Source organism: Simochromis diagramma, unplaced genomic scaffold, assembly GCF_900408965.1.
Source record: "Simochromis diagramma unplaced genomic scaffold, fSimDia1.1 OVJJ01000571.1, whole genome shotgun sequence".
Lineage (NCBI taxonomy): Eukaryota > Metazoa > Chordata > Actinopteri > Cichliformes > Cichlidae > Simochromis > Simochromis diagramma.
The window spans coordinates 4,247,671-4,274,048 of NW_024386885.1; the positions used below are offsets into that span (position 1 = coordinate 4,247,671).

General features: G+C 49.9%; 2 protein-coding genes across 9 annotated transcripts in view; one reads left to right on the forward strand and one right to left on the reverse strand.

The window, feature by feature from the left end:
- Positions 1-7,995: 7,995 nt before the first annotated feature.
- snrpb2 (small nuclear ribonucleoprotein polypeptide B2) lies at positions 7,996-14,895 on the reverse strand. 2 transcript variants are annotated; one of them, XM_040033668.1, is made up of 7 exons: positions 14,770-14,895; positions 14,293-14,364; positions 11,634-11,806; positions 11,412-11,546; positions 10,140-10,175; positions 9,561-9,649; positions 7,996-9,197 (listed from the first exon to the last, which is right to left on the reverse strand). In XM_040033668.1, the coding sequence occupies exons 2-7, from the start codon at positions 14,354-14,356 to the stop codon at positions 9,038-9,040; spliced, it is 657 nt and encodes a 218-aa protein (XP_039889602.1). In that variant the 5' UTR covers positions 14,357-14,364; positions 14,770-14,895; the 3' UTR covers positions 7,996-9,037. The 2 variants fall into 2 exon arrangements, with proteins under 2 accessions (XP_039889602.1, XP_039889603.1); XM_040033669.1 differs by lacking the exon at positions 14,770-14,895 and adding an exon at positions 14,468-14,743.
- Positions 14,896-15,980: 1,085 nt separating this feature from the next.
- Positions 15,981-26,378, forward strand: part of kif16ba (kinesin family member 16Ba) — a 20,112-nt gene continuing 9,714 nt past the window's right edge. For 2 of the 7 annotated variants that reach the window (XM_040033613.1, XM_040033615.1), the window contains exons 1-22: positions 15,981-16,330; positions 18,814-18,883; positions 18,963-19,076; positions 19,173-19,289; positions 19,695-19,792; positions 19,865-19,974; positions 20,176-20,318; positions 20,568-20,736; positions 20,916-21,047; positions 21,125-21,300; positions 21,465-21,530; positions 21,614-21,673; positions 21,753-21,872; positions 22,181-22,232; positions 22,307-22,444; positions 22,680-22,762; positions 22,848-22,936; positions 24,160-24,192; positions 24,473-24,526; positions 24,614-25,975; positions 26,088-26,246; positions 26,371-26,378. The exon at positions 26,371-26,378 is cut by the window's right edge and continues 95 nt beyond it. In XM_040033613.1, the coding sequence (XP_039889547.1) occupies positions 16,284-16,330; positions 18,814-18,883; positions 18,963-19,076; positions 19,173-19,289; positions 19,695-19,792; positions 19,865-19,974; positions 20,176-20,318; positions 20,568-20,736; positions 20,916-21,047; positions 21,125-21,300; positions 21,465-21,530; positions 21,614-21,673; positions 21,753-21,872; positions 22,181-22,232; positions 22,307-22,444; positions 22,680-22,762; positions 22,848-22,936; positions 24,160-24,192; positions 24,473-24,526; positions 24,614-25,975; positions 26,088-26,246; positions 26,371-26,378 (3,400 nt within the window). In that variant the 5' untranslated portion in view covers positions 15,981-16,283. Of the gene's footprint in view, positions 16,331-16,351; positions 18,719-18,813; positions 18,884-18,962; positions 19,077-19,172; positions 19,290-19,694; positions 19,793-19,864; positions 19,975-20,175; positions 20,319-20,567; positions 20,737-20,915; positions 21,048-21,124; positions 21,301-21,464; positions 21,531-21,613; positions 21,674-21,752; positions 21,873-22,180; positions 22,233-22,306; positions 22,445-22,679; positions 22,763-22,847; positions 22,937-24,159; positions 24,193-24,472; positions 24,527-24,613; positions 25,976-26,087; positions 26,247-26,370 lie in introns of those variants that run through there. The other 5 variants (XM_040033617.1, XM_040033618.1, XM_040033616.1 and 2 more) reach the window with 4 other exon arrangements.

The window sequence follows — 26,378 nt, forward strand, 5'->3', positions numbered from 1 at the left end:
AGCTCAGCAGCAGAGACAGAAACACAGAAACACACAGAGAGTCTCTGATCCTACAGATTAAACACACTGACAGTGTGTAAAGCAGATTTTAAAGCATAAAAACACAATCAGAATAAAGTTTCAGAGGGTAACACCCCCCCCCCCCCCCCCCATGTGACCCGAGGCTGGGTGTGAGTCCTGTTAACAATAAATCAGCTGATCTGAGAGAAATAAATAAAAGATGTGGAAGGATTTCATACAGACCTGAAAATGCTTCTCTTCCTCGCTCAGCTCTGCTGAATGAAAAGAAACGAGCGCGAGCAGCAGGCGCGCTCCCGACGAACAGCGACCGACCTCCCCCCCCCCCCCTCCCCCCACCGCCTCTGACAGGAGAAGCCTGTTTGCTGCGTGTTATTACCCAGGATATGACCGGAGGACGTGTGTGTGTGTGTGTGTGCGTGTGTGTGTGTGTGTGTGTGTGTGTGTGTGCGTGTGTGTGTGTGTGTGTGTGTGTGTGTGTGTGTGTGTGTGTGTGTGTGTGTGTGTGTGTGTGTGTGTGTGTGTGTGTGTGTGTGTGTGTGTGTGTGTGTGTGTGTGTGTGCGTGCGTGTGTGTGTGTGTGTGTGTGTGTGTGTGCGTGCGTGTGTGTGTGTGTGTGTGTGCGTGTGTGTGTGTGTGTGTGCGTGCGTGCGTGTGTGTGCGTGTGCGTGTGTGTGTGTGTGTGTGTGTGTGTGTGTGTGTGTGTGTGTGTGTGTGTGTGTGTGTGTGTGTGTGTGTGATTTCTAATGCAACAATTACCTGTGAACCAAACATTAAATTATGTGAGAAAAATGAAATACACATTTCCCACAAGTCCACCAATTACTGAGCTCTCAAGCTGTCACGTGACTTTGGGACAGGCCTCCTTTTATCTTTTTATTCAAGATCTGTTCACATGTACTTAGCAAGTACATACACATGAAATGCAAACTATTCACATGGCAACGCACAGCAGGACGTCCCGTACAACGAGCAGGTTCGTCCTTTATTCCACCTTAAATGTCCCGTATACTGACCTGCAGTGCCACGTCCTGACCAACAGATGGCACTCTTACAAATAGCTTTCGTCCAGTCACAGCGACGCCTGTCACGCACAGATGTGAGGTGTGATACGTGACTCGTAGAAATAAGGCGCTGTTTGGTCTGCGCAGCGTAATAACCCGGCGAACTTTAGCTCCTGATCTATTTGACCAGTTTTTGTTTCAAAGGAAACGCTCGCGTGATTTCTGTATATTTCATTGACTGCATTTTTCTTTATTGCTTAAAACGAGGTATTAATAAGCTGAACACTAACATTTTACAACAGTTTTATTATAACGTGAAGACGGTGCATATTTACACTCCGCCCAGCTGGCTGTGCATAGTGCTCGGGCACGTCAGACTGTGTGTGCTTGATAGCTAAAAAGTTGCAACCCTACTCTGGGATGAACATTTTTACTTTGAGGGCATGAAGACAGTTCATGTGTCTGTGTGCAGGTGGACGGCCGTGTCCATGCTGTCCACGACCATTGCTTTTAGGGTTTTCTGCAGATCAAAAGGAGGAAAAATGCGCCCACTCTGAGCCCGACCCCGGCGACTCCATTATCAGCAGCCTCTGAAAACAAGGCCATGAGCCGACAGTCAGCTATGAAAGCATCACGCAGCATTTATCCACTGCTCATAAACCCTCAGACATCTCTGGTTTCTCTGCTTTGATGTTTCTGCGATGAAGCTGACGAGACCTGCAGGACCTCCGAGAGCAGCCTGGCAGCATCAGGCGCTTCCATAAACACACTGACGCACACAAACACATCCATCATCCGTTTCCAGGGATTTTGCCGCGATGACGAAAACCAGACTGACTCCAGATCTGCTCCGAGGTCCACAAACTGCTGCTGGCTTTGTTTCTCAGCATCACGTCAGGCTGTAATCGCTCATACAGAGGCCCCAGCTAAACACCTGCACCACCAGAGCTTTTCACAGGAACCCGGACGACTGACTCCAGTGAATCCAAGATTTCAGTGTAAAACAAACACGCCCACCCACAGGAAACTCCCACCTGATGAGCTGCAGGGTCTCCGACTGACTGTTTCCTGTTTCATCCTCTGGTTTCCTGATATGATCTGCTGCTTTATCAACATCGATCATTAAAACTGAGTTTAACATGAGGCTTATCTGTGGCAGGACGATCTGTCGGTCCCGTCTGTGTCAGGCTGAGATTTCCTGTTTGGAGTTCATTTAACGGCACTTCTCCTCCTGGAAGTGCGGCCCACTTAGTTTCCTGCAGACCTTTGACTTTAGTTCACATAGTTCACATACTTCAGGGTCTTTCTCAGAGTGATGGCAAGGTGAACATGAGGTGGGGCCAGGTTTCACAACGAGCTCACCCGAAACCCTGGCTGATTGGGACCCACACCCAGTTTCACACCTTGGCTCATGTGATTAGAGGATCATCAGGGGGTCCTTTTGTCCCTCTGTGGGGGGAAACTCCCACTAGGTTTATATCTGGGACTCTCCACCATTTGACCTTAGAACTGAAGAAGCTTCTCGGATGAGAGGTGAAACGTCTTCAAGCAACTTGAAGAAGTCCAGACGCTTTTCTTTCCAAGCTCCTTTGACTGAACAAGAGGTGGTGTCAGCATCAGTGTGACTGTCATGGTGATGAGACAGCTGAGAACATCAGCTTTACCTGCCCATCTACACCCCAGCCTTCACCTGTGGCAGCAGCTCAAGCGTCTGATGTGGTTGTAGGGGTGAGCGTGGCTCAAGAGTTGGGAGTTTGCCTTGTAATCGGAAGGTTGCCGGTTCGAGCCCCGGCTTTGACAGTCTCGGTCGTTGTGTCCTTGGACAAGACACTTCACCCGTTGCCTACTGGTGGTGGTCAGAGGTGGCGCCACTCTGTCAGTATGGGCTCAAATTGTGGTCATAAACATTTTGTACTATCAGGATTTGTATGTGTAAAAAGATTTGTGTGTGGCCAAAAAACTACATGAGAAACTCTGCACTCAAGTTTTAAGTTACAAGTACGAATTTTGACCCTAGTTTTCTTCCTTTCATCTGATTGGTCAATGTCATGTCAATCACAAATTTAACTATCCAATCAGAGAACAGATGGGTTTGGCTGTCGGAGGGGCGCTTTTTTGAACTCCTTGAAGGGTAATACAGTTTGAAGCTGGAGGATCTCTATATAAATATCCGATAGCAGCGAGGTCCCCTAACTTTGAGCAGCTGTTGAAAGGATAAAGTTGTGCTATATCAGTGGTTAGAAATACCGTTATTACTTTAGGATTAGTTTAACACAAAGTCAGGGCTGACCCGGGACCATGGCTGTGAGTCACAGCATGCAGCATAAAGGTCCTTTCACATCAGAGGCAGCATGTGCTGCTAATGCTAACTGCTAACTAAAAGCCAAGGATCCAGAATTTGTTGCTGGCTGCTGAGCTCTGTGTGCGGCAGCTCTGCACTAGATGCACCTGCTCCTTGTCGTTTCTATCTCTGACTTTATGTCCTCTACAAGAGTTTGTGGGGTTTTTTTGCTAGTTCTTCAAATGTTCAATAAAAACATGTATGCTAATTCATAACGAAGAAAGCTTTGTAATGAAGACTGTCATTTCCAAAACACTGCCCGCCCCCCCGCGGTCCGCAGCGCTGTTGAAAAGGCTGTGGAAGTCCCTGTATTAAACACGTAGACCTGTGACACAAAAATCACCAAACTCGGACGACCACAGACTGTTTTCCTTCGTGGTGATGAACGAAAACGCTGGGCTGGCATGTAAAAAGGCATTTATTCCCTTCAAGGACCTGCAGTTCAAAAAAAGCGCCCCTCCGACAGCCAAACCCATCTGTTCTCTGATTGGATAGTTAAATTTGTGATTGACATGACATTGGCCAATCAGATCAAAGGAAGAAAATTAGGGTCAAAATTCGTACTTGTAACTTGAAACTTGAGTGCAGAGTTTCTCACAGATTTTTTGGCCACACACAAATTCTTTTTACACATACAAATCCTGATTTACAAGTACAAAATATTTATGACCACAATTTGAGCCCATATGTCAGTGCGCCTCAGGGTGGCTGTGGCTACAATGCAGCTGCCATCACCAGTGTGTGAATGTGTGTGAATGTGTGTGTGACTGAATGTGTAAAGTGCTTTGGGGTCCTTAGGGACTAAGTAAGGCGCTATACAAATACAGACCATTTGCCACTTGGTTTCTGCAGACAACATTAAAGTGTCACCTGCTTCCCGACTGACCATCACGTTCCTTTCTGATGGAGTTGTGCGCATGTTTACATTTGTGCAGACAGAAATCAAAATTACACAACGACACAATTACAGGGTTGTCTGTCCTTAATCTGAAATATGCACATATATACATATATGAGCCTCTGAGTGTGTATAACACTTTCATATGATGATGATGATGATGATGATGATTTAGAACTTCATTGATATTTTGGCGTCTGCAAAATGCACAGACCGTAAGATAAGTGGGTGCTGTTTCCAGGATTCTTAATGGACGATTATCCTGTGACTTGTCATTGGCCAATGAGCATCCGGTTTCACAGTTAGACCCGCCCCTCCTCGTCCAAGCTCCATTTTTGCAACCAGCACAGCAACGGCGGGCACGTTTACCTCGAGGCTTCAAATCTGGATTCATTAAAAAAAAAGAGACCTCAAGGCAGCTACGTCCATCTTTGTCTCCGTCTCCACCACCAGGGGGCAGACACAAGTACATCTCTCTATCTCAGTCGGTGATCCCCACATGCTTCAAAGAGTCCATCATTGTTCCTGTCCCGAAGAAACCCCACCCTGCTTCTCTCAATGACTATCGCCCTGTAGCCCTCACCTCAGTAGTGATGAAGTGCTTTGAACGCCTGGTCAGAGACTTCATCATTTCTTCACTACCAGACACACTGGACCCACTACAGTTCGCTTACCGTCCAAATCGTTCCACAGACGATGCCATCTCTCATCTCCTCCACACATCACTCACTCACTTGGACACTAGAAGGGGGAATTATGTTAAAATGCTCTTCATAGACTACAGCTCTGCATTTAACACCATAATTCCCTCCACACTCACCACCAAGCTGGAGCATCTGGGACTCAGCTCATCTATGTGTCTGTGGATCTCCAACTTCCTAACTGGCAGACCACAGGCAGTAAGGATGGGCGGACATGTCTCAGCCTCCACCACTCTCAGCACTGGAGCCCCCCAGGGGTGTGTTCTGAGCCCCCTGCTGTACTCTTTGTACACATATGACTGTGTGGCCACTACCAGCTCCACCACCATCATCAAGTTTGCTGACGACACCGTCGTGGTGGGCCCGATCTCTGATAACAACGAGACGGCCTACCTGAAGGAGATTAGGAATCTGGAGAACTGGTGCCAGAGGAACAACCTCCTTCTAAACGTCAGTAAGACAAAGGAGCTGATAGTGGACTTCAGCACTAAGCAGGAGAGGAACTACCAGACCCCCGTCATCAACGAGTGTCCAGTGGAGAGAGTGGACAGCTTCAAATACCTCGGAGTTCACATCACGCAGGACCTGTCATGGTCCTGTCACATCAACACCGTGGTGAAAAAGGCCCGTCAGCGTCTCTACCACCTCAGACGCTTGAGAGACTTCCAACTGCCCTCCAAGGTGCTCAGGAACTTTTACTCGTGCACCATAGAGAGCACCCTGACGGGAAACATCTTAACCTGGTTCGGGAACAGCACCATGCAGGACAGACGAGCTCTACAGAGGGTTGTGCGGTCAGCTGAGCGCACCATCCGCTCCGAGCTCCCTGACCTGCACTCAATCTACAGCAGGCGGTGCTGGACCAAGGCCAGGAAGATGGTGAAGGACCTCAGCCATCCCAACAACAGACTGTTCTCTCTGCTGAGGTCAGGAAAGCGATTCCGCTCCCTGAAGACCAACACAGAGAGACTGAGGAGGAGCTTCTTCCTGCAGGCGATACGGTCTCTCAATCACACCACCACACAGTACTGACCCACACATATAGTTCTTACACACACTGGACTTTCTGGACATTGTTTTCACTTCATTACTTAAATCACGCTGCTGTTATTGTGTATATATTTATTTATATTTCTTCATACATTCTTATATAGTTCTATATTGTGTATTTTGTTGTACAGTTATTTTATTTTCAACTTTAATTTATATATTTTATCTTATTCTCCCAGTTAAATTTACCCTTCATTCTAATTTGTGTTGTACAGTTATTTCATTTTTAACCTTAATTTATATTTTATTCCTTCCCTCCTATCTTATTCATAGCCTTTTCCTTTTTTGTTTTCTTTAGGTCACGAGCAGTTGTCCAAGCATTTCACTACATATCGTACTGTGTATGACTGTGTACGTGACAAATAAAATTTGAATTTGAATTTGAAATTTGAAGTACAGCCCGGGCCCAGTTTAATTGTGGCTGATATCCCATCAACAGCAGATGCTGCTGATGTTTTTACAGCGAGTGCTTCTTTACACCCATCTGATGGCTTCGGTTCATTTTGGGCACTCAGATTACTTCAAACACAGACACAGTGTGTACTTTGAAACATTTATTGTTTGTGTTTTAAAAAGCAGAGGCCTCGCACACTCTCCCACCTCCTCTGCTGGTTATTTATTAATGTGACTGTCATATTTATCAGCGTACAGTGAATAAAGATCATTTGCATGCGTTTTCCATCCAGGATGAAAGATTTCCTCGTGCGTGTCTCAGCATGGCTGCTCTCCGCTCGCTTCTGTTGATGTACTCAAACATTTTGATTCATTTTCCTGCAGCTGCCAAAGAGGCAGATAAATTGAAGCAGCGCGGGGGTGGAAACTCTCCACAGCTGGAGGAATGAACTCTGAATGAAACATAAAACCTGAGGTGGCCTTCCATCTTCTGGTCAAGGGTGTGATTCAGTCGGAGGTTTAACGCTCGGCCTCACTGGAGTGTTTATGTCTGTTTTAAGCTCCTAAAGTCACAAAAACCTGAAAACTTTTTAATCTAAACTTAAGATCCACAAGCTTCTTCCTCCAAATGTCAGCTGCATCTTCAGCTCTTCACATCGATGTGTCAGATATGGACGAAGCTTCGGGGCCTGAAAAGCGAACCTGCACTATTTATGCTGGCCACCAGAGGGCAGTAACGTGGTTGCAAAGCCTATTTGCTGTTTCCTGATGAGTTTTTGAGCTCAGTCTTTAGTTTTGGCTCAAATTTAAATCTATGGTGATTCTTAGTCAGAAATGTTCTCCGGCCTGTGCTCATTGGTTCAGACCTTCAGGCGTCACACCGGCTTTCCAAACACAGAGACGACATCACAGCTGCACAGGTACATCTCACCCAGTCTAAGCCACAGCTGTACCGCCCTGTCAGGCACTCAGAGGGAGGAGCTTAAACAGAGGAAGTTGGCAGAACGATGTCCCGACGGCTGCACGACTTCCTGTGACGAGCACTCGTTCTCTGCTCACCTGTTTTCACAGGTTAGAGCACCAGAGCAGCATGACATCACATTTGTCTTCCCTCCCCCGCTAACCTGTTGCATCAGAGGCTTTTACAGCGTCTGCAGTTCCTCTGATGGCCACTCGAGGCTCCAAACTTGAGTCAGTCCACTTGTGATGATGTTTCAGTTCCAGGCGTCGAGGTTTCACTTTTACAAGCCAGTGTGTGACTATTTGGTCAAGGTTGCTACCTCCATCTTTTATATACAGGCTGTGCTTCCTACAGGCCCTCATACAAACGCTCCACGTGTCGCTGTTCTTCAGACGGCCTGCACCGTGAGACCAAACAATAAAATACCAAAAGTCGATCCCACCCCGTCACGGCTGACTTACAGCTCCACAATCCCATAAACCCCTGCAGGCATCTCTGAGGAAATTAACAGCCAACATCACAGGAAGCACTGATGTGCCGACGGCGATCAATAACCCTTCTCTGTTTAGCGACACGACTGACAGGTGGAGGCAGGAAAACGACTGGAAAAGAATCTACAACAACGCCGCACATGTTTAAATCACTTTTAATAAAAAAAAAAAATCACAACGTTGACAGAAACAAGAGGAAGAAGTTCTACTTTAAAACCCAGAAGAATCCTGTTCTGCTCATTTCTATCTTAAGGGGTCGGGTCTCGTCAGCTTCGTCGCAGAAACAGGTTATCCTAAGGTAAAGCTTTGAACAGCAGCTGGCAAGGCCCGATGACCATATAAGGACAAGAGCTCTGTGACATCATACAGACCCAAGCGTAGAAAAAAACCCTGTAGTTTGAGCCAATCCTCCGTTCTGACACCTGTGCAGTTATAACGCATCTGCACGTTTAACCAGCCGGCGGATGGTGACACAGGTGGCTGAAGCGTCACCTGACCTGAGCGTGTTTGTACTGTTGGAGCCTTTTGAATGACATCATCTGACCAATAATACGGCTGCTGTGAGGTTACTGTACTAACAGAGGCGGAGCTTCACGTTTGGTGAAACTCTTGGATTTTAATTGGATGTTGTTGATGATCAACTACAACTCAGCTACGACAGAAATAAAACCCGAGGCTTTGCTTTAACAAGGTTTTCATATCCTGAAGACCCGAGACGAGCCGCCGGCACCGCAGGCGTGAGCCAACCTGTCGGCATGACGACACGAAGCTTTGATCAATAATGTAAAAGCAGCCTGAGGTGAAACGCGGCGAAAACACACAGGCTTGAGTCGTCTCAGCGCTCACGTCTAAAACCACACAGGCTCAAACGCCGACTGGCAACCACGGCAACCGCCGGTCGCTAAGGAGAAGAGTGCTCTCTAAACCCTTGTCAGATGACACCGTGACCTCTGAGACCTGAGGGGGTCAGAGTAAAAATGTGAGGCACGTTTATGAAAAATGATTTTATTTTACAAAATCAGAAGCAGCTCCGTGGCGTTCCTCTTAGAAAATATACTTAAAAAAACAAAAACAAACAGACGCCATTAGGCTGCGCACACCGCCAGACGACAGAAATCCCCCAAATCGCCAGCCCCACCCCCCCTCAGTCTCTGTGTCCCGTCTCTGATTGGACGAGGCGACTACTTCTTGGCGTAGGTGATCTTCATGGCGCAGGTCGCCGTGATCCGGAAGCCCTGCAGCGCGTCCTTGGCCACGCCCGCCTGAGTGTCGCTTTCAAACTCCACGAAGGCGATGTCGTGTTTCCCCGGCACGAGTCGCACTTCTTTGAAACCCGGAAACCTGCAGGCGAAAAACAAACGTTCAAACGTCAGGAGGCTGAGCACGTTCAGATCTCTGACGTATGGAAGCTGCTGGATGTGACCACAAACGTTTGAAATACGGACTTAATAAATACAATGTTACAACTTTAAACCTTTGATGTTTTCAGCTGAGCATAAATGATCAGATTTGTAAATCACTGCATTTAGTTTTTGTTCACATTTGTTTAAAGTCTTAAATCAGGCGGCTCCATCAAAGCTCAGCAGCCTCGTGGATGGAGCTGTGTGGGTGGAGCAGCAGGTGTGTGGGTGGAGCAGCAGGTGTGTGGGTGGAGCAGCAGGTGTGTGTATGTGGCAGGACCACAGTGAGCTGTGCAGCACTCACTGGTTGAAGAGCATGGACAGCATCATCTCGTTGGTCTCCTCGGGGAGGTTACTGAGGAACAGGATGTAGTTCGGAGGGTTGTCTGGAACCTGCGAAGAGAGCGAGAGCCGTATCAGCGCCTGGTCGCAGCACACCGTTAACAGCGAGTCACTCATAACTCTGACGTATCCCACGGGTGAGCCAGAGATGGGAAACAGGAGGAGACCCGGGCCAGCGTGGGATTTATGTTCACTGCTTTCACTTTTCTATAAATTTTAACAGAAATTTTTAATTTTCTAAAAGTTATCCAGTTATTTTCCTGCTGTTAAAGCAGCAGCCGTTAGATTGCAACACACTGCTGTGGCCAGAAGGTGGCGTCGATCCACTGTTTGCAGCCACGTTAAAACAATGACAACAGAACGCAGGCTGTAGGCCGTGGGGATCAAACCACCGACGGCCCACAGCCTCCCACTGAGCCACGGCAAACCCAGAGAGCGCCATCACTCAACTTTGTTTCCTTATCAGGAAAAGGAGGTTTTTTCCGGCTCCTGTGGAATAACAGGACAGGCAAAGGCATGACAACGCTCAGGTAAAACTTACCTGCACAGCAGGTGTGAGCGCAGGAGGGGCCAATCCCTGCAAACAAGAAAGAAGACAGAGGCGTTAAACACGTTCAAAGGTTTCATCTCCAGAGGAATGGCGAACAGAGCAGAGTCAGAAATGAATACAGCGCCGGGAAAACCGGGAACAACGAGAGGAGAAGTGAGCGCCGAGTGGTTCACAGACTTAGTTAAACGACAGAATAAAGGAGCAGAGCGCAGCAGCCATCCTGGTTTAAGGCTCGTTTACGTCCGCCGCCCGGCCCCGCTGCTGCCATTTCCTGTCGGAAACCCTGTTAGAGCGGCTGATGAAGAGGAGCCTGGCTGCTTCCACCTGCAGCGGCTGCCGATTTAGCCTGAAATGAGGCGGCTGATTTATAGTCACAGTCCAATAAAGACGACTACGAAGCAGCAGCTGGAGGCTGCGACGGTCTCACGTAAAGACACGAAGTGCAGCTTCAACATCATCGCAGATGCTGGGAGACAGCTGCAGGAGCATCTGGATGACGTGGTTTACTGTTTATCGTTTGAAAGTACGCCGCGACCCACGTTAGACGACATCAGGGGTTCACGCAGGACAGACAGGGTCAGAGTTTGGCCCCGAAGTCCAGGTTAGAAACGTACAACATGAAAATGATCCGAGTGAGCGCGCGCACGCATCCACTACAGCCCGGCCCCCCGCGACCAGCCTGGCCCCCCGCGGCCGGCCCGGCCCCCGCGACCAGCCCGGCCCAAACGAGCACTAATTTATTTACAAATACATTCACATGTGATCATACCCGGTATTACATGAAGGGTTTCTGTACACAGGCCCCGCCCAAACACCCTCCTTCATGGTCCTCTCATTGTGGGAGGGCGACGCCATGTCTAACCATAAACAACTACCTGTTAACGTTGGCGGGGTTGCCACATAACGATGACTAAAACGTTAAACGCACTTTTTCAAAATCTTTAAAAAAAATAAATAAATCTTTAAAAAACAGAAAAACGTCAAACGTAAAAAGAAACGGCGCCCCCGGTGGTAAAGGAGGGAACTGTCGCTCTGATCCACCAGACGAGAGATTTCTGCCATCGCTGGAAATGTCTTCCAACACAAACCGACTGACCAATCACAGCAGCCGTGGGCGAACAGCTCACTTGGGCTGTCAGGGGAAATCGCTGTTTTTGTGAATGGAGTCTGGTGAACAGTAACTTCCTGTCTCACAGCAGGAAAGAGGTGAAATGTACAGGTTTGATGAAGGAGTGAGGGGAGACATTTTATTGGCTCGCTCACCGCCGCCGGTTTCTTTGTGGCGTTAGCCGCCAGCTCCTGAGCCTTCTTCTTCTCCTTCTTCTTCTTCTCCTTGTCGCCATATGATCCTTTGACCTTGGCGATGACCTCAGAGTCGGTCTTGGCGTACTGTATCCTCTGGAAAAAAACAAAAGGGTTAAAGGCGCAGCTGCTCAGAGGGAGGAAGTCAGCGATGACCACGACGAAGGTGGCATTCCGGCCTACCATGGGCTTGTTGTAGAAGGGGAAGCCCTGCAGCTGCCTCAGGGCGTTGGTGGCGGCGGCGAGCTCTTTGAAGATGACGAAGGCCTGTCCCCTCATCTTCATCGTCTTCATGGCCACGATGTCGATGACCTGCCCGAACTGGGAGAAGAGCGCGTAGAGCGAGCGCTTCAGCTCTGCGGGAGGAAGATGAGACGAGTTCAAACACCCTCACAAACATCTCGACGTTCATCCCGGAGTTTTTGTTTTTTTTTATTATAAGGAGGGTCAAAGGTCACAGGCAGCTGGTACTCCATCCTTGGTGATTAATCAGTTAATTAAACTTTAAAGTTATAAAGAAATGATTCATGGATGAAGCTTCAAGAGAAGAATCAGTTCGAGCTGCATTCACATCAGAAATAACTCGGAGGAAGATTATTACTGCGAAATCTAAACGTTTGTATCAGTAAAACTTTAACTGTGGAACATTTGTTTGATTTATTTATCTTAAAAATGACTGAACTGAGAAAGTAGGGCTCGGAGTCTGGAGCCACATCTGTGCAAGAACTTTAGAAAGTTTACATGATTCCAACGTGTTGCTAATCAGAAGATTTCATTCTTAATGATCAGTACGGCCACTTCTGAACCAAATAAAAAAGAAATAAGAAGAAAACTAAAAAAATGAAGAATTCATTTGACAGTTTTTGTCAAAACCTTTATGATTAAAACATGTTTTGGAACAAAGTTCAGGGTGAAGCCTGCAGAAAAAAGGCTCCTTGTTTCCTGCAAGAAATTCAGCAGTACATACATAATGTTTGTTTTTCCTGCGATTGTTCTATTTCTCTGCACTCAAATAGCACGCACACGCGCACACACACACACACGCACAGCGCGCGCGCGCACGCGCACAGCGCACACACACACACACGCACAGCGCGCGCACACACGCACACACACACACGCACACACACACACACAGCGCGCGCGCACACGTTTACTGAACTGTAGTATGGATGTGTTGAGATGCGTTTAAGGTCATTTTATGTGATGTGGACTTTCAGTGGCGGCTGGCCCATAGGGGGCGCTCGGGCTCCGCCCCCCCAAATGTGGAGGAGTAAAAATATATATTTTTAAAAAATTCATCAATGATAGTTTTACTATGTGTGTGCCCATATACAGCCAGGCGTATTTTAACATTTTCACCAGCTGACTCATTAAAGTTCAACCAACAAACGGTGTTTTTCTTCTTCTAGGGCGCTCGTCAAAGCGCCCTTGATATGCAGCGAAATAGCCTATCATTAAATGGTTGCCAGGGGAAAATAATAAATATTTGACCTATCAGCGTCGCTGAATTAAATGGTTTGGGGGCGCTTAAAATTGCGCCCCTGCAGAAAACGCGCGAAGATTTGCTGTTCTAGAATTTTACCTCAGTCAGTAGCCTAAGTGAGCTATAAGGTCAGAGAGAGACGATGGCAGCGGTATTGTTAACGGTTGAGGCACAGCCTCCCCCAAATTCGGTTAGATCGCTTCTAACCTACCCTTTTGCCAGAAGGACAATGGCAGAAAAACTGCAAGTTAAAGAGTTGGGACCTGACAAGCCCGAAATTCAACTAACCCAGGCAACGAAGGAGAAGTCAAAAGCATACAACAGGACTTTTTGTCGGAGTTGGTTCCAGCGCAAGTCGTGGCTGACAGGCTGTGCATATTGATTTATATGATGCAGCCGGCTTTATATTGTTGCTTGATTACACCACACAACATTGGATTGATGTAGCCTAAGTAATGAGTAAGTGGACACATTCATTTTTGCTTAAAGGCTACTGGATGCTAATTTCTTTCGCTTTCTACCTGTAACTTATGTAGCTAGAGGAAAGCTTTCTGTTGTGTGTTGCCATCTAGTGGGCATGAGGTATCACTGTATGAGTTAATCACCTAGCAACAAATTAAAATTGTGTTGTTTGATGTACTCATTAAATGGGTCATTTTAGTCGATATCATAAAAATTGCCCCCCCTGAGATTTTTTTCAGGAGCCGCCACTGTGGACTTTTCTCTCTGAATGCCACAGAGACGATGGCTAATCCCGACCCCGGCACTACAAAGCTACTACTAAGGTATTCTCCCTGATTTCCCCTGATGGGGACGCTGCTGGCAGCATCTGACCAATCACAGTTACTGATAAGTGTACTGGCAGCAGATAAGATGGCATTTCAATGAAAGGTGAAACTACACATAATAAAGACTGAAAGTAGAAAAGAGTGACGATATTGTTAAAGCTTAATAAATAGAAAGAAGGACTTTGAGGCAGTCTAAAAGAATCAATGTTAGCTGTAAAGATGTGATTATAAAGGCAAAGTGGGCCATAGCTACTCTGTCCTGTCTAAGCACCTTGAGGCAACTGTTGCTGAAACTGTTGGACAGAAAGCCGGTAAAACGCCGACTGTGTGAGCTAACAGTTAAATCAATACCACAGCTCTCTCATTAAAACACGGAGCAGTCTGATGGATTATAATCAGTGTTTCATTGAGTTAATGCTTAGTTTTTATTCTTCCAGCCTTTGCGGTGTTTGATGTGTCTGATTGTTAAAATTAGATAATCAGCATTGTGATCGTCAGCACAGCAGTTTTTAATGCCGATTCCAGCAGAAACTCGCTGCTGTTAGCCATGCAGAGGAACAGCACCCACCTTCCTTCTTGATTTTATCGTTGATGTTGTTGATGTAGATGGTGTGGTTCGGTCTGATGTCCATGGTGGAGTCTGAGGAGACAACAGGAGAGCAGCTTCAGCTTCTTCAGTGTTCAACTCCACCTTTAAACCTCGTTTACCCGTTTAATACTTGCTAATGTCTCGGTAAACTCACACAACCAGAGCAGCAACAAATCGTTTACGTTACACTTTAAAACTCGCTGTTTGAGGAGATCTGGCTAAATCAAAAGCTTCAGCTTGAATTCATTCAAAGCTTCCCAGAAACCTCTCTCACTCGGCTAATGTTAGCATGTGTTAGCTTAGCCCAGCTAGCCTTTAAACTAAATGTTTTTTTCTGGCGTCGCTTCAACGTCAAAAAATCGCCTCTACAGATTTAACCTCCGCCCAGCAGCTCCTCCGTTAAACCGCGGTCAGAGGAGCCTCGGATAAACGTTTTAACATAAATATAGAGCTCACCTCCTCTGGGCTCACACCGCTCATGTAGTTTCCGGAAACACTTCGCTGTGGCGCCGGCTGAAGCTTTCACGACCTCTGCCCTCCGCCGCCACCAGCAGGCCAGGAGGAGAACTGCAGCTACCTGTGAGCTTATTACAACTCATTAAATCCAAACTAAAATCGGAATCAGAATACTTTATTAATCCCCAAGTAAATTATGTGGGTCACAGTTGCTCCAAGACAGTAACAGTAAAAGTATTTAAATAATACAACATGTTACAGAGTTTACAAATTTAAGAAATAGCACTAATATGTACAAATCGCTCAATTATAAATATTAAGAATATTACAAAGGTGAGAATATTACATGGGTGGAATATATATGTTTGACATTTCACTCTAACCTATGAACTTTGTCAGTTGCTATTTTACTGTCGAGTGTGTGCAAAAAGGATGTAACTAATGGAGTGTGTACAGTGTGTTAGATGGAGGAGTTGTACAGGGACATGGCCACAGGCAGGAATCATTTCCTGTGTTGTTCAGTGGTGTTTTTGGTACTCTCAGTCTCTCACTGAATGTGCTCCTGTGACTGGCCAACATGTCATGGAGTGGGTGGGAGGTGTTATCCAGCATTGTCTTTATCTTAAACAATCTCTGCCTCTCAGACACCACCCTAAGGGAGTCCAGCTCCATCCCCACAACATTAATGGCCTTGTTGATCAGTTTATTGAGTCTGTTGGCATCAGTGACCCTCAGCAGTGACCTGTCAGTGACAGCAAAAGCTCAGACATGCAAGTGCTCACTGAAGTAAAATGTTAGAAACTAAAAAACAAAACAAAACAGCCCTTAGAGGTTTCTGCACAGGCCAAACTATTCCATCTTCCAATACAGTACTTATTTTCAGTCAGATAAAAAAAACAATGCTAAAAAAAAATCTGAAGTTTTCTTAATTTTGCATTTTTCAAACTTTTTTTTAACTTGTTTTCATGATTTTTCGCCAGTCTTCATCTGTTTAGGTAAATATATGTGTGCAGATTAATTTCAGTCAATTAAAAACCTGTCAGGTATTATTATTATTATTATTAATCAGATTTTGCTTTCTGTATACTTATTTTTTCATATAAAATCTCAAATGTGTGTTTTTGTTTACCCCCAGTTATTAAAAGATGAACATTAAAATCTCTCGCGTCCTGTATTTCTTCATACAGATCATTTCCCGTCCTTCCGGAGGTGTGTCCCCTCCTGGCTTCCATACATCCCGATGTTTTTACCACCTGATGCCGGCTAGCAGGCTAGCAGCTAGCAGCGACCGCAGGTCTGAGGCAGCGGGACAGCGACTCGGTGTCAGCGGACTCTGATAGCATCCACTCGCTCCCGAGACCCCCTCCTCCCACCCGGTCTCCATCTGTGCCCTTTGGACCATTCTCCGCACTCCGCTTTTATCTGTACGACTTTTGCCCCGTTTATCCGCTCGCCTGTTAGCGGCCATAAAGCGGCTCCTCTCCGCGGAGCGGCGGACAGCAGCGGGATGAGCCATGGCGTCGGTCCGGGTGGCTGTGCGGGTCCGGCCCATGAACAGGCGGTGAGTGACTTTAAGCTTATCACGGCTCATGTTCACGATTTAAAGGCAGGCTGACGTCATCGCCTCAGCCGTGTGTACCTGAGAGCCTGCGCGGGCTCACCTGGAGGAGTCTGCAGGGATGAGGCCCCAGGTTTACCCTGCAGCACAGCCGTCTCTGAAGTCAGGGTTAAAATGTGGGCTGGTTTCATTTGATTGTGTTTTATTCCGGTCTGAGTATCAGGAGGTTTTTGATGTTTGAGTCTCAGTTTGGTTTATTACGATCACTGAAGCCTCCTCAGGATGTCAGTCTTTGTCTTTGTTTGTTGTTCCAGCTGGTTTTATTCTCATTTGGTGGACATGATAACCTTGATCCTGACTCTTTGTGTTATTAGTCAGAGTTATTCTGATTGTAGGGGTTATGGGCAGATCCCTCCTGCAGGTTTGTGCTGACAGATTTGATCAAACAGAGGTTTCCTCTGTGTTTTTATGTTTTAGGTCAGCGTTGCTTTACTTCTTTCCTAAAGTAGAGATATTTTTATTTAGTTCCCACAGCAGCTTGGTTCATGTCTGTTGGCTGTTAGTCGTAGCTGTGACCGTGACCCGTCTGCTGACATTTTATTTTTGCCTTATTCAGATTCAATAACCCGGATATCGACTCTCTGGCAGCCTGTCGCTGTTCCAGCTTCATATTTTAAGTCTGCGGCTTTGCATGATTTTTGTGTGGGGCTGAAGGGTGCAGCAGGGCGGGGTGAGAAAAATCCACACCTGTCAGACTGCTCATTGAAAGATTACAAAGACACACAGGTCCTCTCTAATGTACGGAGGCCCAGAGGCGCCAAACTGACTGTCCTTTGTTGGAATATTCTCACGCATCCTTTCAGACTCTGCAGAGTCGTTTAGAAACAGGAAGTGATGTCATCAGTCTCCAGAGAATTTGTCATTCAAAACAAAAACCTCCACCTTCACTGGGAACTGAAGTGTTGTGTGTCATACACCTCCAGGCATAAATGTTGTGTTAGTGACGGTGAAACTGAGAGGTCCGTGCGCTGTGTGTGTGTGGATATAAAATCAGCTTTAAACTCGTCATTTGTGGTTTTGCTGACGTGCGTCTGAGAAACCTCACATCACACACAAACACACACAAATGTGTGAACCTGGACTGTGTGCTGGTGTCTCTGACCTCATGACCAGGTACACATTATTAACGTGTTTACCTGAATCCGTCCAGTGGAAACATTTGGTGGATGTGACACGTTCACTCTGACCGGCCTGCTCCACCTGTCTGAGGGCAGCAGGGTGAACGTGTGGAAGCCTGGTCCTGTAGTGCAGGTTTCCAGGTGTTTGTGAAAGGACGACCTTGACGTTAATGTCGGGGCTGCTCGGGGGCCCGCAGCAGGTTACGGCCCTGCAGCTCGCCCTGTTTATTTCACTGCTTCAGCTCCAGGCTGGAAGCTTTAACTCCGAGTTTAAGCCAATAATCAGCTTTCTGATCTAAGTATTTATTCATGTTCGCAGTGCCGAGTGTGGTTCCTGCTGCTGGATCTGTGTGCTGTCAGTCTGAGATTACAGCAGAAATGAGAGATTATTGTTTCAATCTGCTAAGAATGAAGCAACATCCTGAACTTCTTACTAATGTGAGCATTTCAAAGTAAAATCTGAGTAAGATGAGAATGACATCAGTGTGAGAGCACGAGGTGCACGGAGCGTTCACACAGAGGAAGCCTGAGAAAAAGATTCATCCGAGTGAAGTAACCACGGCGCAGGTTAATAACACGTTTCACAGTCCCATGAGCCGCTGACCTTTGACCCTCTTTTCTTTTTAGCTCCGGTCTGGTGTGTTTGTGTTAACTCGATCTCCGGTCATGTGACTGCTTCAGTGTGAGAGTAAACAGAGTTACACAACCTGCAGAGATAAAACACACCTGAGTGAGAAAACATCAGGATGTCGCAGCGTGTGTGTGTGTCTGTGGGAGTGTGACACTGTGTGTGGTGTTTATCCACAGAGAAGCTTCTGTGGTCGTATCAGCAAAAAAACAGCACAGAAAAAAATTAAATATCTACATATTCAAATTTATTTAAACAAACAAGCCCCTCCTCCTCTGTTGTTGTTGTTGTTGTTGTTGTTGTGGGCAAACGGCAGATTTTAAAGTGTTTCTAAGCGTTTCTTAGATTATCGGTTCAGTTTCTTCTTTTATATCTGAGTTCAGACGCCGCGTGCTCAGCTCTGCTCTGTGAGGCGTGCAGCAGGTGCAGCAGGTGCAGCAGGTGCAGCAGGATAGCAGTGGAGGGTTACGAGGCTGACCTGGAGGAGATGATGTCATATACGAGTCTCTACGTCTGGTTTTCACTGACAGCCTGTTTACGTCATTATCATCGGTCTCTATGTGGAGTATCATCTGTGTAACTATGGTAACAAACATCTGACAGCGTTGCCGTTGGCAGCGTTCTACCTGAAGGTAAAGGGTCGTCCTGTTCGCTCTGTGAAGCTTCGTGGTGTTTTTCAGGGAGAAGGATCTGATGGCAAAGTGCATCATCGAGATGGAAGGAACCAAAACCTCCATCACCAACCTGAAGGTAACGCTCTTATTTGTCAGAATGGCGGGAAAACGGGCTCACCGCTCTGTTTGTAACCTCTGAGCTGTGATTGGTTCAGATCTCCGATGGCGTCCTCGGCGACTCGGTGAGGGAGCACACCAAAACCTTCACGTACGACTTCTCCTACGACTCGATGGACTGTAAGAGCGCCACCTTCGTCTCTCAGGAAAAGGTGAGCAGGTCACGCGCTGCAGCCCGTCGTATTGACTCCGCCTCCGTGGTGTCACAAAGAAGAAATACAACCTCATTTGTTCTCTTTCACTCGCAGGTTTTCAAAGATTTGGGCTCCGACGTGCTGAAGGCGGCGTTCGAGGGCTACAACGCCTGCGTCTTCGCCTACGGTCAGACGGGCTCCGGGAAGTCCTACACCATGATGGGAGCGCCGGTGAGACTCCCGAAGTGTGCTCCACTTTAAACTGACTGCATGTATTTTACTCAAAAACACCTCGAGCGCTGAAGCTGCTGCCGATTGGCAGATTACTCAGTTATTTAGCGGCATCGACGCTCTGCCGTTCCTTCAGACGTGCTCCGAGGTTCTTTCATGTTCACCACGAGCTGAACGCTCCGAGCTTGTTGTGACGGAGCACGACGATGGTGTAGATCAGGGGTGGGGAACTCCAGGCCTCGAGGGCCGGTGTGATGCAGGTTTTAGATGCGTCCTGGTAATGAACTAATCATGTGACTCAGGACCTAAAACCTGCAGGACGCCGGCCCTCGAGGTCTGGAGTTCCCCACCCCGATGTAGATGAAAGCTCAGCCGGCCGATCTGATGTCTGTGGTCTCGGTTTAGGGCGACGCCGGCCTGATCCCGAGGATCTGTGAGGGTTTGTTCAGTCGGATCTCGGAGGCCACTCGATGGGACGAAGCTTCGTTTCGCACAGAAGTCAGGTGAGAGTCGGACTCCAGCACGCGAGGGTCCAGCCAGAAAGGCTGTTTTCACGTTTGTGCTTGTGTCCTCAGCTACCTGGAGATCTACAACGAGAGGGTCAGAGACCTGCTGAGGAGGAAGTCCACTCAGACCTACAACCTGAGGGTCAGGGAGCACCCGAAAGGCGGGCCCTACGTGGAAGGTAAAACCTTTATGTCCGGTGCCCCTGAAACGCTGATGCAGAGTTTGGTTCTTTTTTGATGATTCTTGGGGGGCGGGGCTGGGGGTCAAGGTGTTACCCATCAGCCTCACCACGTCCACGTCACACAGCCCGCGCTCGCTCTTCCGATCTTTGATACGATCGTCTTCTCTGAGCTCGGCGTGTTTTCCCTCCTGACCTCAGATCTGTCCAAACACCTGGTGCAGAACTACGGCGACGTGGAGGAGCTGATGGAGGCCGGAAACATCAACCGCACCACCGCCAGCACCGGCATGAACGATGTCAGCAGCCGCTCGCACGCCATCTTCACCATCAACTTCACACAGGTCAGCGACGGTCACGGGTTCCACGTCATCATAAAGAAGTCAGCAGAGGAAGTACTCGGCTGAGCTCGACGATTTTCATACGAATATTTTTACCAATAATCCGAGAGAAGTGACACGAAAACAAGCCGCGAGCGAGAGAAGAACCACGAGAGCTCTGAAATGATCTCCGTGCTTCAAAGTGATGGCCGTGGATGTCGTGTAAACGTTCACGGATGGTGATTGTTTGCTTTTGCTGCTCGACCCTTGTAGGCCAAGTTCGATGCCGAGATGCCCAGCGAAACCCTCAGTAAGATCCACCTGGTCGATCTGGCCGGCAGCGAGCGAGCCGACGCCACTGGAGCCACCGGCGTCCGACTGAAGGAGGGCGGGAACATCAACAAGTCGCTGGTCACCCTGGGGAACGTCATCTCTGCTTTAGGTCAGGAGCGGTTTGTCCTCAGGGGCGGGGTTAACTGTTTTTAATCTTAGATTTTGTTTCCGTTGTGTCATCAGTGCTTCAGTTTTTGTTTTCAGGGATGGAGTCAACGTCGGGCGTCTCGTTAAAGCCACCGATCGCTCCCCATCCTCATTCTGACTGACTGATGTTTCTCGTTCCAGCCGACATGTCGCAGGGCGGCGTGAACACCAACCTGAAGAAGAAGTCGGTGTTCGTTCCCTACAGAGACTCGGTGCTGACGTGGCTGCTGAAGGACAGCCTGGGCGGAAACTCCAAGACCATCATGATCGCCAGTGAGCAGAAAACACGAAGTGAACGTATGCAAGTGTCTGAGAGCGCCCCGAGAAAACGCAATCTCCTTCTGTTTCAGCCATTTCTCCCGCCGACGTAAATTACGGCGAGACGCTCAGCACTCTGCGCTACGCCAACCGAGCCAAGAACATCATCAACAAACCCACCATCAACGAGGACGCCAACGTCAGGCTGATCCGAGAACTGCGGGCTGAAATCGCCCGGCTCAAAGCTCTGTTGGTCCAGGGCAACCAGGTAAGAACTACAAACATGGCGGTTGTTGTGCAGGACTACAGCGTCTTCCTCTGTGCCTTTTTAAAGTGATGCGTGTTGTCTGCGGCCTCGGGAACCGGACGGCTTGCTGTTTCCGAGGCCGCAGACTGAGCGCGCTCAGTAGCTTGGTGGTTTCTGTTTGTCAGATCGCTCTGCTGGACTCGCCCACCGCTCTGAGCATGGAGGAGAAGCTGCACCAGAATGAAGCCCGGGTGAGTCTCACGCCGTCCGGCAGCTTGACCTCCGTTACGTTTACAGCTGAGAGCAGAAGCAGCTGACGCTCTGCTGTTTGCAGGTCTTGGAGCTGACTAAAGAGTGGACCAACAAATGGAACGAGACTCAAAACATCCTCAAGGTAGCGGCGAGCATTGACCATCCGGCCCCCCTCGGAGCAGATGTTTGTTTTTTGTGGCTGAAGTTGTAAAATGTTGCAGGAGGAGACGCTCGCTCTGAGGAAAGAGGGCATCGGCGTGGTGCTGGACTCCGAGCTGCCTCACCTCATCGGCATCGACGACGACCTCCTCAGCACCGGCATCATCCTCTACCATTTAAAGGTCAGCGCTCCCGGACTCACCTTTAGATTAGTGATCATTTATGCTGTCAGGCTGCATCCACACACGGATACCTGCCAGCCACTAACATCCAATCACAGTGCTTGGTGCACGGTCTGTTATTATTGGTCAGATAATCTCATTAAAGTCCTCTAAACAGCTCAGGTGAGTCGTAAAGGTGTTATGAAGGAGTGAAGACCAAACTGTTTGTGTGTCACGCTGTAAACACTCTGTGCGGCTGACTCGCCGCTGCCCCTGCTGGACGTCAGGGGTGGGTGCAATGACTGCGTGTCTCTGTCTCGTTTCTGCAGGAGGGGCGGACCTACGTGGGCAGAGAGGACGCGTCCACAGAGCAGGACATCAGTGAGTCATAACTGTAATGATGATGAGTGCAGAGGCTGATGGCGTTGCTGACGGTGATCTCGTTCCTCCTGCAGTCCTGCACGGTCTGGACCTGGAGAGCGAGCACTGCATGTTTGAGAACCAGAACGGGACGGTGACTCTGGTGCCGCTCGCCGGAGCTCAGTGTTCGGTCAACGGAGTCCAGGTGACGGAGCCGTCGCAGCTCAACCAGGGTGAGGCCCGTCTCCAGCTGTAGCGTGTTGCTCTGTCTAAACAGATTTTAAAGGGCTGAAGGTAATGGAGGGCGTTGCCACAGTAACGTGATGCTTCAGCACGTGTTCGCTGTGCACAGACCAGGACACCTGGATCTCCGTCCGGAGGCGACACACCTTTACCTGAGAGATGCTCTTTGTTCTGTCGCTCTGATTTGAATCGTCCGTTTCTGTCGTTTGGGGTTTTGTTTTCCAGGCGCCGTCATTCTGCTCGGCAGGACCAACATGTTTCGCTTCAACCACCCGAAGGAGGCGGCCAAGCTGCGGGAGAAACGAAAGGTGAGGGCGTGGCCTCAGTTTAGGTGTTGAAAGGTGTTTGAAGGTCTTTGGTGAACCTCACGAGGACGCCGTCTGCCTGTTTCAGAGTGGCCTTCTCTCCACGTTCAGCCTGTCCATGACCGATCTGTCCAAGTCCTGCGAGAACCTCTCCACTGTGATGCTGTACAACCCCGGGTGACTGCACGCACACAGACACACACGCGCACACACGCACACACACACGCGCACACGCGCACACACGCATGCACACACGCACGCACACATGCACACACACATGCACACACATGCGCACACACGCGCACACACACACGCACGCACACGCACACACACGCACACAGAGGGGGGTGAACATCAGCTTGAACTTCTCGGCTCCATCAGGAGCTTCATGCAGTGGCTGCTGATGGAGCGATGACGTCACACACCAGCTGACCTTTAACCTGTCGGCTCGGAGAGCACAGGCTGTGATTTCTGATTGTGCGACTCTGCAAACAGAGCAGTGACTGCATCATGCGCACCTCCTCGCTCTGTCCTCCACACTGAGTGGGAGTCCGTGTGAAGCGGACGCCGCGCCTCCTCCTGATGGAGGAGGAGCCTCAGCCTTACATCACTGAAAGAATCCATCATTACTTCAGTCCATGAGCTTAAATAAAATAACGACACCATCAGGAAGCTGCTCTGCATGAAGCCGTTTCTCCATTATTCAGTCAAACTTCCAGTCTGCAGATCTCTCGCTGCCATCACCACACGGGCGCTGCACGCACGCTGCCGTGTCCGAGCGTCAGGGGAAGTTTCTGAGCTCGCTTTTAGACACGAGCCGATGCACGGCGCCATAACGCCGTACAGACTTCAAACGGCGTGAGAGCGCTCAGATGACCGAGGTTTGATGAGTCAGCAGGTCATCGGCTGCTCCAGCAGCGAGTTCAGAGCTGCAGATTAGCACGGCGTGCTTCACGTCATCTAATTTTACTCACGTCGTACGATGATTAAAGTAATTAGACAGTCAGGAACAGCTGAAGTGAGCTCAGCTCGGTCGGCCACACCTCTCCGACTCTCCGAGCGTCTCTAACGCAGAGACGTCCGCTGAGCTCGCCGCCCCCGACTGACATCCTCTGCAGAGGTCTGATCCTTAACCCCGCGACGCGCCGCAGACACCGACCAATCGTTCTTCTCGTTGCTGTGAATCATGGCTGAATATCCGACACCCCGCTCTGTACAGTTTGTTACAGTCATGTTATATTTTAAGCAGCTCCAGCGGTTCCAGGAGGGAACGCCCGTTATTTCTAATAAGTCTGAAGACGAAGTCGCCTGACACACCTGAGGAGTAGCTAAAGGAGGGCAGGGAGTTTCCTGTCGTGCTGTGATTGAAGGATGTAACTGTGTCCCTGTCCCGTTCACAGTCTCTTCACTGAGAAGGGCCCCGTCTTCCTCAGGTAGACTCAGCCGTGCACTTCCTGTCTAACTGTCCCGTTTTGACCCAAAGACGTGTGTCGACTCGTCCCGTGCCTCCTCACCTCCACCCTCACTGTCTGCTTCATCCATGCTGTTTATTTGCTCACCAGCTTCTTGCTTCTGTCCCGCTGTGAGGTTAGACGTGTCGCCGCCTGCCGTCTCATCCCAAGCTGTTTGTCTGACGTGCTGCCGCCGCTCGACTGTGTGTGTTTGTGCGTTTGGGCGCTCCGAGGAAGCTGACGGAGGTGTGTTGTTTCCTAGGTTGGAGTTTGAGCGACAGCAGCGAGAAGAGCTGGAGAAGCTGGAGATGAAGAGGTACGTGTCCGCCCACCTGAAGACCAGCTCTCTGATTGGTGGAGCTCGGGCAGCTCAGGTGACGTTTGCTTTGTTTTGTTCCCGCAGGAGGCTGATCAAAGAGATGGAGGCCAAGCAGCAGAGCGAGAAGGCGGAGCTGGAGCGCCTCCAGCAGGAGGTGGAGAGTCAGCGCAAGGAGTCCGAGGAGGTGCAGCAGCGGATCCTCCGCCAGGAGGAGAGCCTCCACCGCCGCAGCCAGGACATCGAGAGCCGGCTGCGAGACTTCCTGGCTGAGAAGGAGCGCTTCGAGGAGGAGAGGCGCTCCGAGATCAATGAGGTGGATCTCCAGCGGAGGCGACGGCGGAAGGAGCCGCAGGAGCACGAGGCGGAGCGTGCGGAGGAGCAGGACGAGCAGCAGCGGAGGCACCAGGAGGCGGCAGAGCAGACGGAGATCTACCGCGAGCTGGAGCGGCTGAAGAGGGAGCGCGAGGAGCAGCGGGTGCGTCTGGAGACGGAGCGGCGGCGGCTGGAGGAGCAGGAGCGCGAGCAGCTGAGTCTGGTGGGGCGGCTGGAGGAGCAGCTGAGGGAGAAACGCGAAGCCGCCACCGCCCTGCTGACCCGGGAGGACGCCCGCCGCCTGGAGGAGGAGCAGCAGGCGCTGACAGAGATCAGAGAAGCCCTCCTCTGCGCCAAAGAGGCCGCCGAGCGGCCGGACGTGGAGGATGCTGGCGAGGAGGCGCGGGCCGCCCAGAGCCGCTACACCGACTTCAAGGCGGCTCAGGTGAAGGAGCTGGACCTGCTGGAGGAGGGGCTGCGGCAGCAAAGGGAGCGCCTGGAGAATGAGGTTGCCGCCGAGCGTGGCGCCCTGCTGCTCCTCACCCACGGCCTGAGAGAGCGCCAGCAGCACCTGAAGGAGACGCAGGAGAAGGGAGCGCAGGACGCCACCGCTGTTTGCCACGAGGAGCAGCTCCTCCGACAGGCGGAGCACAGGCTGCAGCTGAAGGAGCGACAGCTCGCCAACCTTGCCAACGGCCTCCTCCCCGCCCTCGCCGAGGAGAAGCAGAGAGCCTCGGAGCTGGCGGAACGCAGCGGCGGCGGCAACGGGAACTGCGACCGATCTCCGGGGCTCGACAACACGCTGTTCCAGGTGGAGAAGGAGCTGGAGGACAAAGAGGAGAAGCTGAGCCTCCATTGGCACAGCGCCCGGCAGCTCCAGCAGCTCCAGGAGACCTACGAGTTCACGGCCAATGTGGCGCGGCAGGAGGAGAAGGTGAGGAGGAAGGAGAAGGAGATCCTGGAGTCAAAGGAGAAGCAGCAGAGGGAGGCGATGGAGCAGGCCGTGGCCCGGCTGGAGAGGAGGCACTCCGCCCTGAGGCGAAGCGTCTCCCTCGAGCCCGACTCCGAGGAGCAGAGGAGCAAGAGCTCTGTCGCCAGGACCCCGAGGATGGGGGCGGAGCTGGACCAGCAGAGGTTTCTATGGAAACGGATTCCGAAAGGAACCGGTTTAATCCGGCAGTTGCACATTTTATTTATTCTTGCTGGGGCTTTTATTTTGAAGGCTCACTGTGTGTTTCGTGTCCAGAGTGCAGCGCGAGATCCAGAAGCTGCGGCAGCGAATCAGCGAGGGCGACGACACCAGCCGGACGCACTCCATCAGCAGCGACGAGCGGGCGGGTCACGGCGGCTCGCCCGCCACTCACATCCAGGGTCTGAACACGCTGCTGCCACTGTCCGACGACAGGTACGCCACACCAAGCCCCGCCTCACTCTGCAGGGGCCGCCTCCCCGTGTTCACTGTGTGTGTGTGTGTGTGTGTGTGTGTGTGTGTGTGTGTGTGTGTGTGTGTGTGTGCGCGCGCCCTGCAGGATAAACG

Bases quoted from the DNA above. Each gene is read 5' to 3' on its own strand.
- snrpb2 (XM_040033668.1), bottom strand. From the start codon at position 14,356: ATGGACATCAGACCGAACCACACCATCTACATCAACAACATCAACGAT. The intron at 11,547-11,633 runs GTAGGCCGGAAT...GTTTTTTTCCAG, and splicing joins CCTTCTACAACAAGCCCATG to AGGATACAGTACGCCAAGAC. The intron at 9,198-9,560 runs GTGAGTGCTGCA...TTTCGCCTGCAG, and splicing joins CTGTCCATGCTCTTCAACCA to GTTTCCGGGTTTCAAAGAAG.